At 34.3% G+C, this 17,504-nt stretch overlaps 1 protein-coding gene across 12 annotated transcripts in view; it reads left to right on the top strand.

Annotated features, from left to right (window-relative positions):
• The window catches only part of MYBPC1 (myosin binding protein C1), an 83,730-nt gene that overhangs the window by 38,786 nt on the left and 27,440 nt on the right, over positions 1-17,504 (top strand). For all 12 annotated transcript variants that reach the window (XM_033117833.1, XM_033117831.1, XM_033117837.1 and 9 more), the window contains 9 exons: positions 2,227-2,393; positions 4,233-4,365; positions 5,910-6,034; positions 6,965-7,070; positions 8,029-8,195; positions 9,708-9,870; positions 10,867-10,973; positions 11,324-11,457; positions 16,580-16,739. In XM_033117833.1, coding sequence (XP_032973724.1) covers positions 2,227-2,393; positions 4,233-4,365; positions 5,910-6,034; positions 6,965-7,070; positions 8,029-8,195; positions 9,708-9,870; positions 10,867-10,973; positions 11,324-11,457; positions 16,580-16,739 — 1,262 coding nt within the window. The remainder of the gene's footprint in view (positions 1-2,226; positions 2,394-4,232; positions 4,366-5,909; positions 6,035-6,964; positions 7,071-8,028; positions 8,196-9,707; positions 9,871-10,866; positions 10,974-11,323; positions 11,458-16,579; positions 16,740-17,504) is intronic.

The raw sequence follows: 17,504 nt of genomic DNA, 5'->3' as shown, positions 1-17,504 counted from the left end.
GGATTCAATTAAGTGATGGAGCGAAAACGAAGAAGGAATACGCAAGAGGTCTTCAGTGTTCACACATAAAATTTGATAAAATTAAGAATATGGTAGAGTGGAGTATATTTTGGTGTTTTAATGGGAAAAAAATGGTGAAGATGATTGGTTTTATGAATCTAGCAACAAAACCTGAGAAATTACCGAAAATGGTGATTTTTATCACTGGTTTCCATCAGATAAATCTTTCCCTCATGGATGTAGGTGTGTCTTAGTGTTTGACTTGTGTATCATTTTAGCTATTTTAATCTAGTTTTATATCTTTAAATCCTTTCACCAGTGTCAGAAGGATACTTGAAATGTGTATGTGTGTAATTGTTCTCGGCTGAAATACAAATTTAACACAATGTTAAATAATTTTAGTTTGGGGACTATATTGAGACTGGAATGTGACAAAAATAGAGCACTAATAAAGTGGATTGAGGAAACACCCTCAGAGAACATGTACATACATACACATTTTAATTGCAATCCTCCAAGACTTCCTGTAAAACATTTAAAAGATGTATTTGAAATTTAGACTGCCTTCGGGCAATAGCTTTGGTAGATCTGGCAAATTACTACCAATATTCCAACTTCAGGACAATTTTCTTAAGCATTTCAATTTCACCATGTTAATAGAGGGCGTTGTTATTTCAGTGAGAGGAAGATAATACTTGTGTCTTGAGTTTTTAAGAGGCACATTTTCCTAATGGTGTTGCCTAGTCCTTTCCACAAAGGTTACTGATGGACCAATGACCTCTCACTTCCTTCCACATTCCAGATTAGCCTCAGCAACCTCCCCACTGGGCAAAAAGTCTTACATGACAATGGAAATTAGATATTCAGAAGTCATCTTTGCCTAACTGCACTCTAAACTCTATGTTAATATTTATATTCTCCTCCCTTTCCCCATGATTGCAAGCCAGTATTTCCTCATTAGAAACTATGAAACAGGTATAACTCATGTGACAATGCAAACATATGTAATCCATCATTTGCTAACATGATAGCATGAATCTGTTTTCACACTTATGTTTAAGATGTGTTGACCAGTTTTGCTGTAAAGTCATATTCAAACCAGCATTATTCACAGTAAGTAGTCACAATAACATTTCCAAATTAACCTGATAAAAGGTCAATTAAGCTTAAACAAACTCAGGACTATTTAGCCAGTAAGGAAATCAATTTAAATTATATTTTGCATTTACACTAAGGTTTTTTCTCTAAAGAGTGTTTATTCCTGAGTTTTGTTTCATTTTTGGTTTTAAAATAAGGGCATACAAGTGTACTTTAACTCTTACTTTTTTTAGTTATATATGTTCTTTCTATGTTCTATATGTTCTTTTGTCAGTGATTGAAATTTGGAGTCAGAATTTTGATAATTACACTAAGAAGTTACTTTCCCCTTGTTCATGGAACACTTAACCATTTGCTTTAAAGTTTAACATTTATATCTTTATGATTGACATCCAGCCTTCTTCCCAAAAAGTTCAAGACAGTACTTTAAAATGAAATATAAAAAAAATTTTGACCTCATTCTCTTTTTCCTTTGACGATTTAGAAAAAAAATTCTTTTAGAAAGCATTTGTATCCACAAAAATCATATGAAAAATTAACAAAAGGCCCTGCGTGGCAGTTTCAAATATTTTTTGGATGAAAAAACAGCAAAAATTGGTTAATGTACACATGGTAAGAAAAATGCTATTTGCAAAATCCAAAGGGTTGGAGTACTGTACTTGTACTCTCTCCATATACAAACAGCTAGCATGTGTACACCAATGAAGGTAGAGAGAATTTTTCTTTCATAGACCAATATTTAAAATTTCTAGTTCTTCATCTACTTTTCAAAACTATTTCAATACCCATATCCTAGATGAAAATTGATCTTAAGTTCCTGAAAATCTCACCTTCTAGACTTTCAAGTTGATAAAAAGTAAAAATATCTTCAAGATATTTCCTGATATCCTCCTCTCTGCCTAATACTGTGTTTTTCTCTAGGAAAACAAGAGTGTTAATATAACTGCACACATATCTGATCTTGAACTACCTGGAAGTTTCTCTGAGACTTCAAGGAAAGCAAGTAGGCTTTCTTCTCAGTTTAAGTACTCAGGCACTAAACAGAAAATCCATTCCATACTGCGACCTTCCTTGTGTTTAAGAGCCAGTGAGCAGCTACTAAAGTAGACAATGGTTCTCCCCGGTTAGGGAGGTGAAGCAGCACGAGGAAGAACCCGAGATAGACGTGTGGGAATTGCTGAAAAATGCGAACCCCAACGAGTACGAGAAGATCGCCTTTCAGTACGGCATCACCGACCTGCGCGGCATGCTCAAGCGGCTCAAGCGCATGCGCAGGGTGGAGAAGAAGAGCGCAGGTGAGGCCGCCGGGGGAGTGTGGCCACGTGGGCCGCGTCCTGTGCCCGCGAAAGACGTGACCGTGAACCCCAGGGGGTGATCCTCTTTACCCCTGGGTTTGGGGTGGGACTGGATGGGATGGGATTTGCAGGGGTTAGGCTTCTCTTAGCTACCTTTGGCTCCAGGTGAAGTAGTTCACTTCCTGGCACTGCACTGGCCATGCAGGTAAGTTTCAGAAGGTTTAAGATAACAGAAGAATTACGGTAAAGTAATACCAAATACGGTATATAAGGAAATCTTAAATATTCCCACTGTCACTGGGAATTTCTCAGCGGCCTCTTTCTCCAGCCTCCGTATCTTCCTCACTCTCAAATTCTTTATTCTTATTTAAGCAGAGTAGATGCAATGTCTTCTTGTTTTACCATCATATACTTGTACCCATTTGATGGGGCGGGAGGAATTGACGTCTCACACTTAATAAGATTATCTAAGTGTTTTGTAAAATAGTTATGCTGCTCCCTGAAGATCTAAAGTAGGTGCAGTTTGTTGTGGTTTTAATTACCTTTAAAAAGAAAAAAGCACTTTGAGATGTTGAAATTTAAAATTAAAAAATACATTTTACATTGATCATTAGCTCTTCCAAGTTTCTTATTTACTTGGTCATTCTCAGTTACTGGTTTTATGACACATCCAGTTAACATATCAAACCTATTATTGCTTGTTAATGTTCAAATAGAATTTAAAGACTATCATCACCTCTTTTGAAAAATCTGCCCTTTATTCTAAACTCACTGTAAACTGGTAGAGAAACGACCCCAGAGAAATATAGAAGTGTTTTGTTTACATAACTCAGCCATTGCCACTATCTGAACTTTCTTATTCCTGAGAGGTGTCTGAGACTGAGTCACAAATTTGTGAATTCTGAGGTGTGGAGCCAGATGACATCTCTGTCCCCCCACACTGAACTTCCTTATTCTTATCACTTAGCTCTGAATTGATGCTTTGATGTATGTGATAGATAACTTTTTTGTAAAGCTATTGTTTCTTTTATCTTGTTAAAATTTGACAAAGTGAGCTTGTTTAAGCAATAGTGTAAAAAGGCTGGAATGATGAAAATGCAAGCATGACAACTTCACCAGTTATTTCACACTTAAGGGTATTTTCCAAACTGTCTAAATGAGAATTATTATCTTTGAAATCTGAAAAATTATGAAATTTAAAAAAGAAGTTAACTACCTCTGTTTAGGACTTTTCAAAGTATTTTTTTAAAAAAACAGCAAACATTATGTTCTGTGTTATTTAAAATGTTTTAAAGTCCTGAGTTCCCAATTATACATGGAAGGGTGTTTTAAAACATGCCACTATTTGGGCAAATAGCCACAGTACAAAACCTCTGATAAACCTATTATTTCAGTTAGTTAAAGGCATTCAATTTAATCTTACGAGTTGTTGAATTTATCTCACAAATTCCATGACGAAAAACTATCTGTGGCATAGAAGTATTATACTAAAGCAATACCAGTGATCCTGACAGTAATCATACTAGTTCAATTTCATTTGGATGCTTTATATCATACCATCCCCTTAAGGGTTAGGACAATCATTTTTAAAGCCTTTCAGTAATTATTTTCTCGTGTTTCTTCCAAAAATATGTGGATTCTCTTTAAAAATTATAACCATCTTATTGTACATAAATCAACAGAATTTTAAAATATAAGTGATAATTTGGAAGGTTCCAATTTTTTTTTCCAAGGCTCAATTTTTCATTTAGTTTTAGATTCTTGTACATATATTGACTATTTAAATTTATAGCATATAGATGCACATATTAACATAGTTTTGCTTCTTCTCTCTACTAGCTTTTGCAAAAATTCTTGATCCTGCATATCAGATTGATAAAGGAGGCAAGGTTAGGTTCGTTGTGGAACTGGCAGATCCAAAGTTGGAGGTGAAATGGTATAAAAATGGTCAAGAAATTCGACCCAGCACAAAGTAAGTGGGGCTTTGCAAATAATCAATTGATAACTACATAAATCAAACAGTAGTTTGACTTAATTTTCTATGAATAAAAGTGCTTTTTAGTTAAAACTTTATAATACAAATTCATATGGAGGGCGAGTAAAAACTTTTCATGTATTTTAGAACCATGAAAATTATAGCGCTATATAAATTAAACCTTGTTTAATGTTTTAATTCTACATGAACTATTTCAGGTGATTCCCAATTATGATTTTGTGTCACTATAGGTTATATGTGATTATTTAAGAGCATTGCCCAACTTCTCCCAATTTAAAAAAAAATTTTTTTTGAAAAAGTTTGAAATACATATTTGATATACCAACTGGGAATCACACCTTATAATTAGATAACTTTCGTTTTTCCAGAGTAGCATCTAAAGCCTGTGTTTTATTATTTCTTGGCCCTCTCCCCAATGAAGGAGACAAACTAATCCCTGATGTCTGTTGGTATGGCTAGTCTATTATGAAACTGCTTTACACTGATCCTTCTCAGCCTGAGAGATTTTCAACTCCAATATATTTTTTTAAAAGTTAACAGGAAGAGGCACATGCCCATTTATAAAAGACTTTAATCCTGAAAATCTGTCACTTCTGTAGTACAATTAGGTGGCTTCCCATTTCTTAAAGTGGTCATGTCTACAGAGTTGACTTTGTGGTAATGTTTGTATCTGGTAAAAAATCTCTAGAAGGAGGCCTGAATTTACCAAATACATAATTTTACTTGGTTATCTTTATCTAGCAAATGTCTAGTGTTTCGTTCTTAAAGTCTTCAATTTGAGAATTTTCCAAATGAAATCTTTTTCTTTAGTCTATTATAATGCCCTGTGATCCATAATCCAGATCACAGGTAATTAAGTTTTGCAATCTTCTTGGCTTTTGGTGCTGTGTTTCCAAATACCCAGGTATTTTTCTTAGTAGATGGTAACTGGGATATGATAACACTCATTCTTAAGCTTATTTAAGAGAATATCACATTCTATAGTATTACTGTCTATCTTAGTGATTAAATTCATATTATTGCTTATATCATATAGTTATTTATTCACCCCCCAAAATCTGTGTCATTGGGCTAGGCAAGGATTGGAATCAATGAATAAGATCAAGTCTCTGTCCCTCCACAAAGTAGATGAATTGGTCATTTTTTAAAATTTACAGAGTTAACAATCTCTTTGACAACCTCAACCAACCCTATTTTTCAACAATGGATTAAAAAAATTAAATAGAAAATATGCAAATACTGTTTATATTTGAAATAAAAAAAACCTTGTCTAAAAGAAAATAACAGAAATAATATATTAAATATAAATGTGCATATATATTACATTATATATTATAAAGATAAATGGTTTCATGTTTGATGTTTATTAAACTATTTAAGATATGCTACATAAATGGCAGATTAAAATTATATCCCTATCTTTTAAGCATTATCAAATTAAAAGCCAAATTTGTTGACAATAAAGAAAAGAATAAAATGAAGTTCATGGACTCTATTTATCTTCCTCCTATTTAAAATAGATACATCTTTGAACATAAAGGATGTGAAAGAATCATGTTTATCAATAACTGTTCGCTAACAGATGACTCGGAGTATTATGTAACAGCTGGTGATGAAAAATGTTCCACTGAGCTCTTTGTGAGAGGTAAAGTGAAATGTCTTACTGGAGTCATCAAGAGCTGATGGCTTTCCTTATCCCAGGGCTAATAATCAAAATGAAAGTGATGAGGTGAGCTCTTGAGCTCCAGAACAGAGCTAGTAACACCTCTAGATATGGTTTCATTTAGGTGTTAGATTGGCTCTGCATTGAAGCTTCTCTACACTGGCAATTACTGTGTATCCTAATTAATCTTCAGGTTTGTTGAAAAATAGCCAAGGGGAGGACAAAAAAACTGCTGAGTAAAAATGCCTGGAGGATTTTACAATATAATTATTCTGGTTATAGCTTCTGAAACGCAACAGAGTCTACAGGATAATCCTCATTTCACACACTCAGCTGATCACAAATAGATCTGTTTTGAAACCACCTTCATAAGTAAAAGGACATCAGTGCTTGGCACTAAGAGCTCTGAAGACCAGCATTTACTAAGACATTGTGAAAAGAGCTAGAGGGTGTCGGTGAAGTCAGGGATCACTTCTTTTCTTTGTGAGGCCCTCTGATTGAGACAACCCTGCAATCTCTATCATCCATCTAGAACCAAATCAAAGAATTTTAGTAGTATAGTTCTCCTTCATCAGAAATGTCTACCACCTGATATTTTATTTGCCAAAAGGATGTTTTGTCTGCTCTTTAGAACAATAATATATTTGTTTAACTCTCTTCAGAGTTATGAGAAAATTGTGGAAATTTACCCAGGATTGTCAGCTATACATTTTGCCAAGAAAAGTAAAAAAAAAAAAAAAAAAAAAAAAAAACAAAAAAAAACCCCCACAAAACCTCACCTACTCTCTACCACCATCTAACTATAACTCAGTGGTATGGTTCTTTCTATTGATTTTTCATCTATAAACAGATACAGGGTCATAAGTGGGTTTTGGATATTTAATGATTCTGATTCTCTCTTTTTTACACTAGAGCCTCCAATTATGGTGACCAAACTGTTGGAAGATACAAATGCTTACTGTGGGGAGAAAGTGGAATTAGAATGTGAGGTATCTGAAGATGACGCCAATGTAAAATGGTAAATAGCTTTCCTGAGGTCTGTTCATTTTTAATAGACACACACAAAAAGTACCTTCATAGTTTGGAGAACAGGAAATTGCTTTTACAGATATGAAAAGAATCTCGATCTCATTTGTGTTAGTGGGAATGGTAACTAAAACTACACTAATGGGGTTTTTTTTGTTTTTCTTTTTTTCCACCTATGAAACTGAAAAAAAGATCCAGAAATTTATATTGGTAAGGATATAGGGAAGTGGGCACTTACTAATAAATGGATGGCTTAAGTTTGCCTAAGTCTGTTTAAATCCAAAGCCCATGGATGTTCTTTACCTCTCTGCCATGCTTCTTCTCACTGTGTCATACTGGCAACTTACCTGGAAAAATTTACCTGTTTTTTCATTTTATTCCTAGTCACTTGATTGTGAGTTCCTCAGAAAAACATTTTAAACTAAGAATCACCAATTACTTTTAAAAATAAAAGGCAAAAATTTTTGGTCAGATAGGAAGTGTTTTCTCAAGTTCTCTGTGAGTCACCTCAAAATTAAAGACTGGAAGATTCAGAATCCTAACATGAAATGCTTTGTTGAGAAGTATAGTAGATCACATAACAGTAATCTTCAGTATTTGGTACAGAGTAGATTTTTTATTCTAATCTAGAATCATCGCTATCTTTAAAATGTATTAAAATGTTATTCTCACCAGTGTACCTCAAAAGCCAAAACATGAGTAATATCTACTCTTAGCATCTTCATCTGATTGATCTTGAATGGAAAGAGGGGGCTTATGTTCCTTTAATGTAATTTTTTAGACATTTGTTATAATATTAATGCATTGATAGATTGATTTATACATTGTTTAATTCAACAATTAGTGCCAGACACTCTGCAAGACGCTGGGATATAGGAAAAACAAGACCAATAGGTCCGACTCCTGAAGGGCTTTTATAACGTTGTTTTTAATAACCTATTTTAACCTAGGTTTAAGAATGGTGAGGAGATCATCCCGGGTCCCAAATCAAGATACAAAGTTAAAGTTGAGGGCAAAAAACACATTTTGATCATAGAAGGAGCAACCAAGGCCGACAGTGCAGAATATTCTGTAATGACAACAGGAGGACAATCATCCGCTAAGCTTAGTGTTGACTGTAAGTAAGACTTCCTTGCATGGCTCCCACATTGGCTTACTAATGGTGTTGCATTTGTTAACTCAGCTTTAAGAAAGTTTCAATTTATTTGATTTCTACTTGTGGCAATTTTAAATATGTAAAATTAAATTCCATTCTATCTGAGTGTCTATGTCATACCAATCAGGGTCTCTGAGAAAAGAACCGACTACTCAGTTTAACAGTGGAGCACCAATATTGGGATGGAAGTATTAAAATCACCTCCTGAACAAGTTACCCAAATGGCTGAGAAATATTTTATTCCCAAACCATATAAATAGATGATAAATACTTAGATATTATATCAAATCTTGATAACGTTTGCTTAATCCATGGGTGAACTTGCTATCTATACATTAAATAAACATTCAACGCTCTGCAACTACATTTGGGGTGAAAAGTTACTCAAATTAATGGGCCTCAATTAAGAACACTGTACGAGCTAATTTGCTAATCTGCTTCAGAGGCATGAGAGAATTAACGTACTTCCCCAAATGCCCACTATTGGTAGTCAGTTCTCAGTGGCAGAGAAAGTCCTTTCCAGTTAGCCATGAGAATTAAAATAGCAAATCTCATGAGAAGATTGATAATACACGAAAAGCAGAAATCCTGCTTTCTTTCTTTTTTCTTAGACCAGTTGCAATTCATATGATCACAGAATAATTCAGAAGTAATTTCAGTACACTCTTTAAGCTTCATGGAATGGTAGCCATTTTACTTTAATATCAAAAAAAGTTTACAACCATAGACATATCCTTATCGATATTTGTATCCATTTAAAGCAATTACAGTAAGTTCTGCTATAATGGAACATATGTATTTTTAAAAATCACTGTGCTATTACAAAGTCATGCAATAAAAACCATAGGTCTATTGGGGAAAGTGGGGTTATGGGCACAACACTCAAAATTTTTGTCAGTGACACATTAAAAAAAAATCAAAACAATAAGAACCTAACAAAAAAATAGTAGCATAGTTTATAAATGTTAAATGGTTAATAAAAACTACGATGAATATGGCATTTTACCTTGAAAAAGACCTGAAATTTGCTTATGGAAGTGGTGTCGGAAGTTTTGCAGCTTGTGCAAAACAGCTTGTGCAAAACTGAGTGGTGGAGAGAGGTTATTTGAAGTTGGATGGGTAGTGGTAATCTCAGACGTGCATGGGTTTGGCTCATAATCACATGGGTGAACTGAGGTAGGTGGTAGATGTTTGAGGTATGTTTGTGTGTTTTGTGCAGCCCTGCTTGGCTCAGTTCAGCTGGGCATAGTTTTCTGGATTCACCTAGTCTTTCTCATGAATGAAATCATGCATAATCAAATATGAAATTTGTGTTATGCTCCAGTTGTCCCCTAATATATCAATTGCATTGGAACAAATTCTCATTTTCCAAACAAGCATTAATAGAAAAACTGACTGTACCGTTGTGAAATGACACCATCTTTGCCTATCTGGATTGGGTTTGGCACTTACAACCATCTATTATTTCTGTAGTGAGGCCTCTGAAGGTATTGACACCTCTGACTGATCAGACTGTAAAACTTGGAAAAGAAATCTGCTTGAAGTGTGAAATCTCTGAAAACATATCAGGAAAATGGACTAAAAATGGCCTACCAGTTCAGGAGAGTGACCGTCTAAAGGTTGTGCACAAAGGAAGGTACGCAAGCTAGGTGATCCATAAGTGAAGGGAGGTCCCCATCTCCACTTTTTCCACTTCCTAAAGTATATATTTGGCAAGGATGTTTGAAAAGTAGTAATAGGGAGAGCATCTATCTCTAGTTCTTTGCTTCCAAATAGCGAGAGCATGTGATTTCTCTGTTGTACATCACGTCTTACCTGTGATCCTGGAATATGCACGTTATAGTAGGGTGCTTCGTCTAATCAAAATCCACTGACTGAGTCTTTCCATCTAAATAGGAGGTTAGAGGAATGATATTGAATTCTAGTTGAGAAACTGGTTGAATTGGATTAATTCTCCCTAACCAATAAGTGTCATATGACCTTTCCTCAATTTTTTTTTTTTTTTGAGGGGGCATGACATCCTAGAATCCAGTAAAGATCTAAGGCAAGGGTTCTTAAACTTGGATCCCTAGATTCTGAGAAGATCATGAATGAACTTCAGGGGCCCTCATAAATCCTCTAAAATTGTAAACAAATTCTGTGTGTACAAAAATATTTGCTCTTTTTCAGAGAGAGGATCCGTAGTGTCCATCAGATATTCACTGTTCATGATCCCAATAAAATTAGGAAATGTTGCTCTTAGGTATGGCATATAAAGTTAAACTCAAGATTATTCTTGGTAATTTCTTGGATCTTAAAGTATGGCATTAGTGAGATGTTATCTTTTAACAGTGAGATGTTTATAAAAACTGCTACTACTTTAGCCTTTTTAAAGCTAAAGAGATAAAGAATAAGAGACTCTTGCATAATAAGCAGTCTACATTTGTAGAGATAATTCCATATAGTCCAAAAGTAAATATTTAATATGGATCAATATATAGAATAATTACGCCTTCACATTATTTTCTCTCTCTCTCTCCAGGCTGCACTAAACAAGTTACTCAGATAAAGATCAGGCATCTCCTCAGTTTGGGTTATATACAATCTAAGTCTTTGCAAAGTGTTAGAAATATGTTTTTTCTCGTTTCCTTAGAATCCACAAATTAGTGATAGACAGTGCTCTCATTGAGGATGAAGGTGATTATGTATTTACACCAGATGCCTACTCTATTACTTTGCCTGCCAAAGTTCGTGTTATTGGTGAGTAGATTAAAAAAAACCTTTGCAGAGTTGTGTTCTTGTAGTTTTTTGTTTGTTTGTTTGTTTGTTTTGGCTTTTTGTGGAATTGTAACATATTCAAAACTATATGATGTTTAAAGAAAAAATACATAATTTGTATTAATCACTAATCATAATTGTTGATTCTTTAGAAGTCTTACAATAAAGTAATTTTGCACGGTACCAGGCACCATCAACATTAACTCCTCTTACATTCTCTTTGGCCAGATAAAATATTGGTTAATACCAATGTTTAGCACTAGCCAAGAACTAGGCCAGATATTTACATGGAAAGGACTGTCTGATAACAAAGGCCATGTTTAATATTCCAGATCCTCCTAAAATCAACCTAGATGGTCTTGATGCTGACAATACAGTGACAGTAATTGCAGGAAGCAAGCTTCGTCTAGAGATTCCCATCACTGGAGAACCACCTCCTAAAGTCATTTGGAGCCGAGCAGACAAGGTTTGTTCTACAAACACACACACACACACACACACACCACAAACACACACACTGCCTCCCTACTCCCTGCCCACCATTAGTCAGATGAAAGAAGAAGGCAAATAAATGTACAGGGGTACAGCAAAGATGTAATTCCTTTGATAAAGAAAAATCACTGATTTTCAGGCAAGCATAATAATTATTCATGTACTCTTCATATTTCTGACTACCTACTATGTGACCAGGCATGTTTTTATGTACAGTGAACAAGATTCCATCTTTCATTTTAATGAGTGTCAGGGAATGGCGTGGGAGAGAAACAGACAATGAAATATTAAATAAATAGATGGACAAAATTATTTTGCATAGTAATAAGTGCTATGAAGTTTTAAAAAATAGGTTAATATTATGATCAAGTGATTGTGTGGTAAATGACAACAGACTTTCTGAATGACAATAAGGAATTCATTATAGAAGATCAAAAGAAAGATATTTCCAGGTGAAAATGCAAGTGCAAAGGACAAGGGGAGAAAATGAGCTTGATGTGTTGGAGGGATAGCAAGAAAGCCAGTGTGGGTGGGGCAGAATGAGGAAGAGAAAAATAAGGTTGAAGTGGTAGAGTTGGGCCAGCTCAAGTGTGACTGTATAACTTCCTATGTAAAATGTTTTACAGGCAGTAAAACTGTTCCATATGAAACTCTAGTTATGGATATATGTCATTATAGACTTGTCAAAACCCATAGAATGTACACCACCAAGAATGAACACTAATGTAAACTATGGACTTTGAATAATAATGGTGTGCCAGTGTAGGTTCATCATTTGTAATAAATGTGCTGCTCTGATGGGGGATGTCAGTACTGGGGGAGGTTGTGCATATATGGGGACAGGGGTTATGTGAGAACTCTGTACTTTCCGTTCAGTTTTGCAGTGAACCTAAATTACTGTAAAATAATTTATTCATCATCATCATCATCAAAGAGTTGGAGAGTGTTTCCTCCTTTTCTGTTTTCTGGAGGAAAAAAATATCACTGAACTATGGGACAACTTCAGGCAGTCAAATATAAGTGCAATTGGAGTCCCCAAAGAGGGGGACAAAAAAGTATTTAAAGAAATAATGGACAACATTTTTCTAAATTTGACGAAAACTACAAAATGCAGATACAAGAAGCTCAATAAAAACCAAGCACAAGGAACATTAAGAAAATAACACCAAGACCCATTGTAATCAAATTGTTCTATACCTGTGATTAAGAAAAAAAAAATCTTAAAAGTAGATAGAGAAAAAAGTCACATTTAATACACAGGAACAAAGGCCAGGATGACATCAGATTTCTCTGGAGCAAGGCAAGTAAGAATACAGTGGAGCAACATCTTTAAAGAAAAAAAAACCTGTCAATCTAGAATTGTGTATTCAGTAAAAATAGTTTTCAGAAATGAAGGCAAAATAAAATTATTTTCAGATACATAAAAGCTGAATGAAATCATCACCAGCAGACCTGCACTGCAAGGAATGCTAAAAGAAGTCTTTAAGTTAGAAGGAAAATGATAGCAGATGAAAACATTTTCACAAAGGAACAAAGAGCATCAGAAATGGTAACTACATGGATAAATATATGTTTTTTCTTATTATCTAAAAAGATAATTGAAAATAGTATCAATGCACCTTGTGGTTTATACCAAAAGTGTAAGTAAAATTTATGACAATGAAAACATAAGGACAACAGGGGAGAAATGGAAGTAAGGATTGGGAAGGGTGAAATGGAAGTATTCTATTGTAAATTTCTTTTGTTATACATGAAGTATTATAATATCATGTGAAGGTAGACTGTGAAAAGTTAAGGATGTGTAATATAAACTTTAAAGGAACTACTAAAACTTAAAAATAATTATTTATATCTAATAAGCCAACAAAGGACATAAAATACAGTCACAAAAAATATTTAATTAATCTAAAAAAAAGGCAGAAAAAGAAGTACAAAGAACAGATGGAACAAGTAGAAAACAAACACCAAGATATAAAATTTCAAAGAGAAATGTATAAATTAGAGATTTCAATACTTTTCTCTCAATAGTTCATAGAACAAGAAGACAACCATTAAAGATATAGAAGATTTGAAAAACATTATCAACCATCTTGATGTAATTGACATTTATAGAACACTCCATTGAACAAAGCAGAATGGATATTATTTTAATATGCCTATGGGAAATTTACCAAAATAGACCATAAAAAACTCTCGATAAATGTTAAAAAATTTAAGTCATGCAAGGTATGTTTTCTGACCACAATGAAATTAATTACAAATCAATAACAGAGAGATAGCTGGAAAATTCCCAGATATTTGGAAACTAAGTAACATTTTTCTAAACTCGTGGATTAAAGAAGTAATCACAAGAGAAATTAGAAAATCTTAATGAACGCACTATGTAATCAGAATTTGTGAAATGCCACTAAATCAGTACTGAATAGCCTTCTATCTATGAAAGAAATGGACTTTGTAGTTACAATTTTTTCACAAAGAAAATCTCAGGTCTAAATGGCTTTATTGTAGAGTTCTACAAAATATTTAAGAAAGTAATAATACCAATTCTACACAAACTCTTCCAGAAAATTGGAGCAGAGAGAACAGTATTCCCCCACTCTTGAAGGCCAGTATTATTCTTACAGCAAGATCAGAAAAAGACATTACAAGAAGAGAAAAACTACAAAATATCACTCATGAACATAGATAAAAAAAAATTCTAAACAAAATTTAGCAAATTGAATCCAACAATATATAAAAGGAATAATGTTTTATTATGACAAGGTAGAGTTTATCCCAGGAATGCAAAGGTTGGTTTAACATTTGAAAATCAATTAATATAACTTACCCTATTAATAAACTAGGGGGCAATTATGATCATATCAATAGATACATTTGAGAAAATCCAACAACCATTTCTAATATCTCTCAGCAAACTAGGAAGTGAAAGGAACTTCCTCAACATGATAAAAGACATCCAGGAAAATCCTACAACTATCATCCTACTTAATATTGAAAGGTTGAATGCTTTGCCCTTAAGACCAGGAACAAAAGAGAGAAGATGCCCACTCTCACCACGCTCTTCAACATTATACTGGAGGTTCTAGCCAGGGCAATCAGGCAAGAAAAAGAAACAAAAGATATCCATATTGGAAAGAAAAAGTAGACCTGTATTTATTTACAGGTGACAATCATAGATGCAGAAAATCCACTGTAACCTACAAAAAAATCTATTAGAACAAATTGGTCACAGTAGCCTTGTTTATAATATCCAAAAGTTGAAAATAATGCAAATGTCCATCAATAGGTGAATATATAAACACATTGTAAGATATTCACACAATGGATTACTACTCAGTAAAAAAGAGTGAATTACTGACACATGCAACAATATGGATGAATCTCAAAGTAATTATGCTAAGTGAAAGAGGCTAGACAAAAAAAAAAAGTATTTTTAAAAAACCATTTTAAAAAACTGGCAATACCAAATACTGGCAAGGATATGGAACAATTAAACTCTTATACATTGCTGGTGGGAATGAAAAATGGTATATCCACTGTGGAAAACTGTTTAGTAGTTTTTATAAAGTTACACTTACCACACAACTCTACAGTGCTATTCCTACATATTTACCCAACAGAAATAAAGACATATGTCCACACAAAAACCTATACATGAATGTTTATAGCAGCTTTATTTATAATTATTAAAACATGGAAACAACCCAAAAGTCCAGTGGTACAAACATACAGTTTGTACATACAGATACCCACTGCATATATACTATACAATGGACTGCTTTCAACAGTAAAAAGGGATGCACTCGTAGTAATACATGCAGCAACATGGATAAACCTAAAGAGCATCGTGCTAAGTGAAAGAAGACAGATTTTAAAAGCTACACACTGTTTGATTCCATTTATATGGCATTCTGAAAAAGGGAAAACTGTAGGGACAGATAACAGACCCATGGTTCCCAGGGATCAGAATGTGGGGTGAGGGGTGCCTGCCAAGGAGCATGAGGAGGTGATGGAAATAGTCTGTATCTTGATTGTGGTGGTGGTTGCACAATCACATAAATTTGCCAAAATTCAAAGAACTGTACCTCTAACAAGTGTAACTTTCACTCTATGTAAATTATAACACAACAGCAAACAAAATATAGAAAACTGAGGATGGTAATGTAACACCATCTTAAATAAATATTCTTCTTTTCATATTCCAAAAACATTTTATAATCTCAAGATTAGAATTTTGCTAATATGATGAAATTTTGTTCTGTTAGAAAACAGAATTATGAAAACGATTTCAGGTATTCTTACTGTTGTCAGAATTTTGTTATTGGATATTTATGATTCCTAACCCAGAGACAAAGGAGGAGAGAGCAGGAGTAGATCTTCTCTGTTTTGCCTTTTTGTATATTGGCTGTTCATTGTCACATAGAAAATATTAATGACCTGAGAATGAATAAAATGTAAAGCTGCTTTAAATTTCTGGTTTAAGAAAAAAAGAAGTGAAGGAGAAGAAGGAGGAGGAGGTGGTGGAGACAAAGAAGAAAATAAAGGAAAGAAAACATAATAGAAGGCTCAACCTCACTGTCTTTACTTTGGGAATTAGATATTCATTCTTTTGTGTGCCATTAGGAGGGGGAAAAAATCAACACTCAACAACTTGTCTAGAAAATTGGCATTGTGGCCTTCTTCAAACCTTTTCAATACTTGTAAATTTTCAAGACATCTAAGAAAATAAAACAATCATTATTTCGTTTCTAAAATGAATCTAAGTATTTCTAATTTCATATACAAAGAGACTCCTCTAGAAAGACACTGCACTCATATTTTTAGTCTTCCAACTTTCTCTTTGGTGAGTTAATGGTTAGTGGGGCTTTAGAGTCAAATCTTAGTGTCACCACTTCTTAACCATGTGGCGGCCATGGGCCACTGTTTTCTCGTGTGTAAACAGGATGATACTACCTTTGTCCTTAGAGTTGATGAAGGAATAAACTAAGAACATGCATTTTAGACGTTCATACGATGTCCAGCTTAAGATCCAAGGCACTCTGGAATAGTCCTGGTTATTGTATAGATCATGCACATTTTATTTCTTTCCTCCTTAGGCTATTATGGAGGGCAGTGGCCGGATAAGAGCAGAATCTTACCCTGACAGCAGCAGTCTGATCATTGATGCAGCTGAAAGAGATGATTCTGGTGTTTACAACATAAATCTGAAAAATGAAGCTGGAGAAGCACATGCCAGCATCAAGATTAAAGTTGTGGGTAAGTCCTCTGGATCACAAACCTTTGAGAATCACGTTGATGTGTCCAGACCCAGAGTAGACTTTGTCAGCTCTTGATTCTCTCAACTTTTCCGATTAGCCAACAAAGAGAAACATAGGATAGCTATCTTGGACAAATCACTATCTTTCTTTTTCTACTTCTTTACTTTTCTTCTCCTTTCTCTCCTCTTTCTCTCCTTTTCTTTTCCTTTCCTTTCCTTTCCTTTCTTTTCCTTTCCTTTCTTTTCCTTTCCTTTCCTTTCCTTTCCTTTCCTTACTTTTCTTTCCTTTCCTTTCCTTTCCTCTCCTCCATTTCCCTCCCCTCTCCTCCCTTCCCCTTCCTTTCCCTCTTTTTGTTGCATGGAGGACACATTGCAGGAATGAGTAGCTGAGATAGCCATTTTAGGTTGCTGGTCATTGATTCTCTACAGTCATATTCCCTTTCAGTGTCTTCGAAAGTTACTGAAACACAATTGCTAAATAATTTCCCATATCACAATCATTGTAGAGAAGTAAGATGTGTTTTGGTCCTTAGACGACCATCTAAGTGAATTTTCCAAAGCCTGAAACCAAGTGAAATGAATCTAGCAGATTATTGATCCAAGGTTTCATGATCTGTTCATCTCACTTTAGTTTTTCCTTAAATATATTTCAAGTTGACCAAAAACTCAGGTCACTTAATCAGGCACTGAACTATATTTACAAAACATGGTAACTTGCCATTTTTGACTTGGATTTTTACTAGTCAACATCTTCAGTCTTCCAA

The sequence above is a fragment of the Rhinolophus ferrumequinum genome, chromosome 10 (genome assembly GCF_004115265.2).
Source record: "Rhinolophus ferrumequinum isolate MPI-CBG mRhiFer1 chromosome 10, mRhiFer1_v1.p, whole genome shotgun sequence".
NCBI lineage: Eukaryota > Metazoa > Chordata > Mammalia > Chiroptera > Rhinolophidae > Rhinolophus > Rhinolophus ferrumequinum.
The sequence above is the reverse complement of the archived record's forward strand: the minus strand, read 5'-3'. Positions and strand labels throughout refer to the sequence as shown.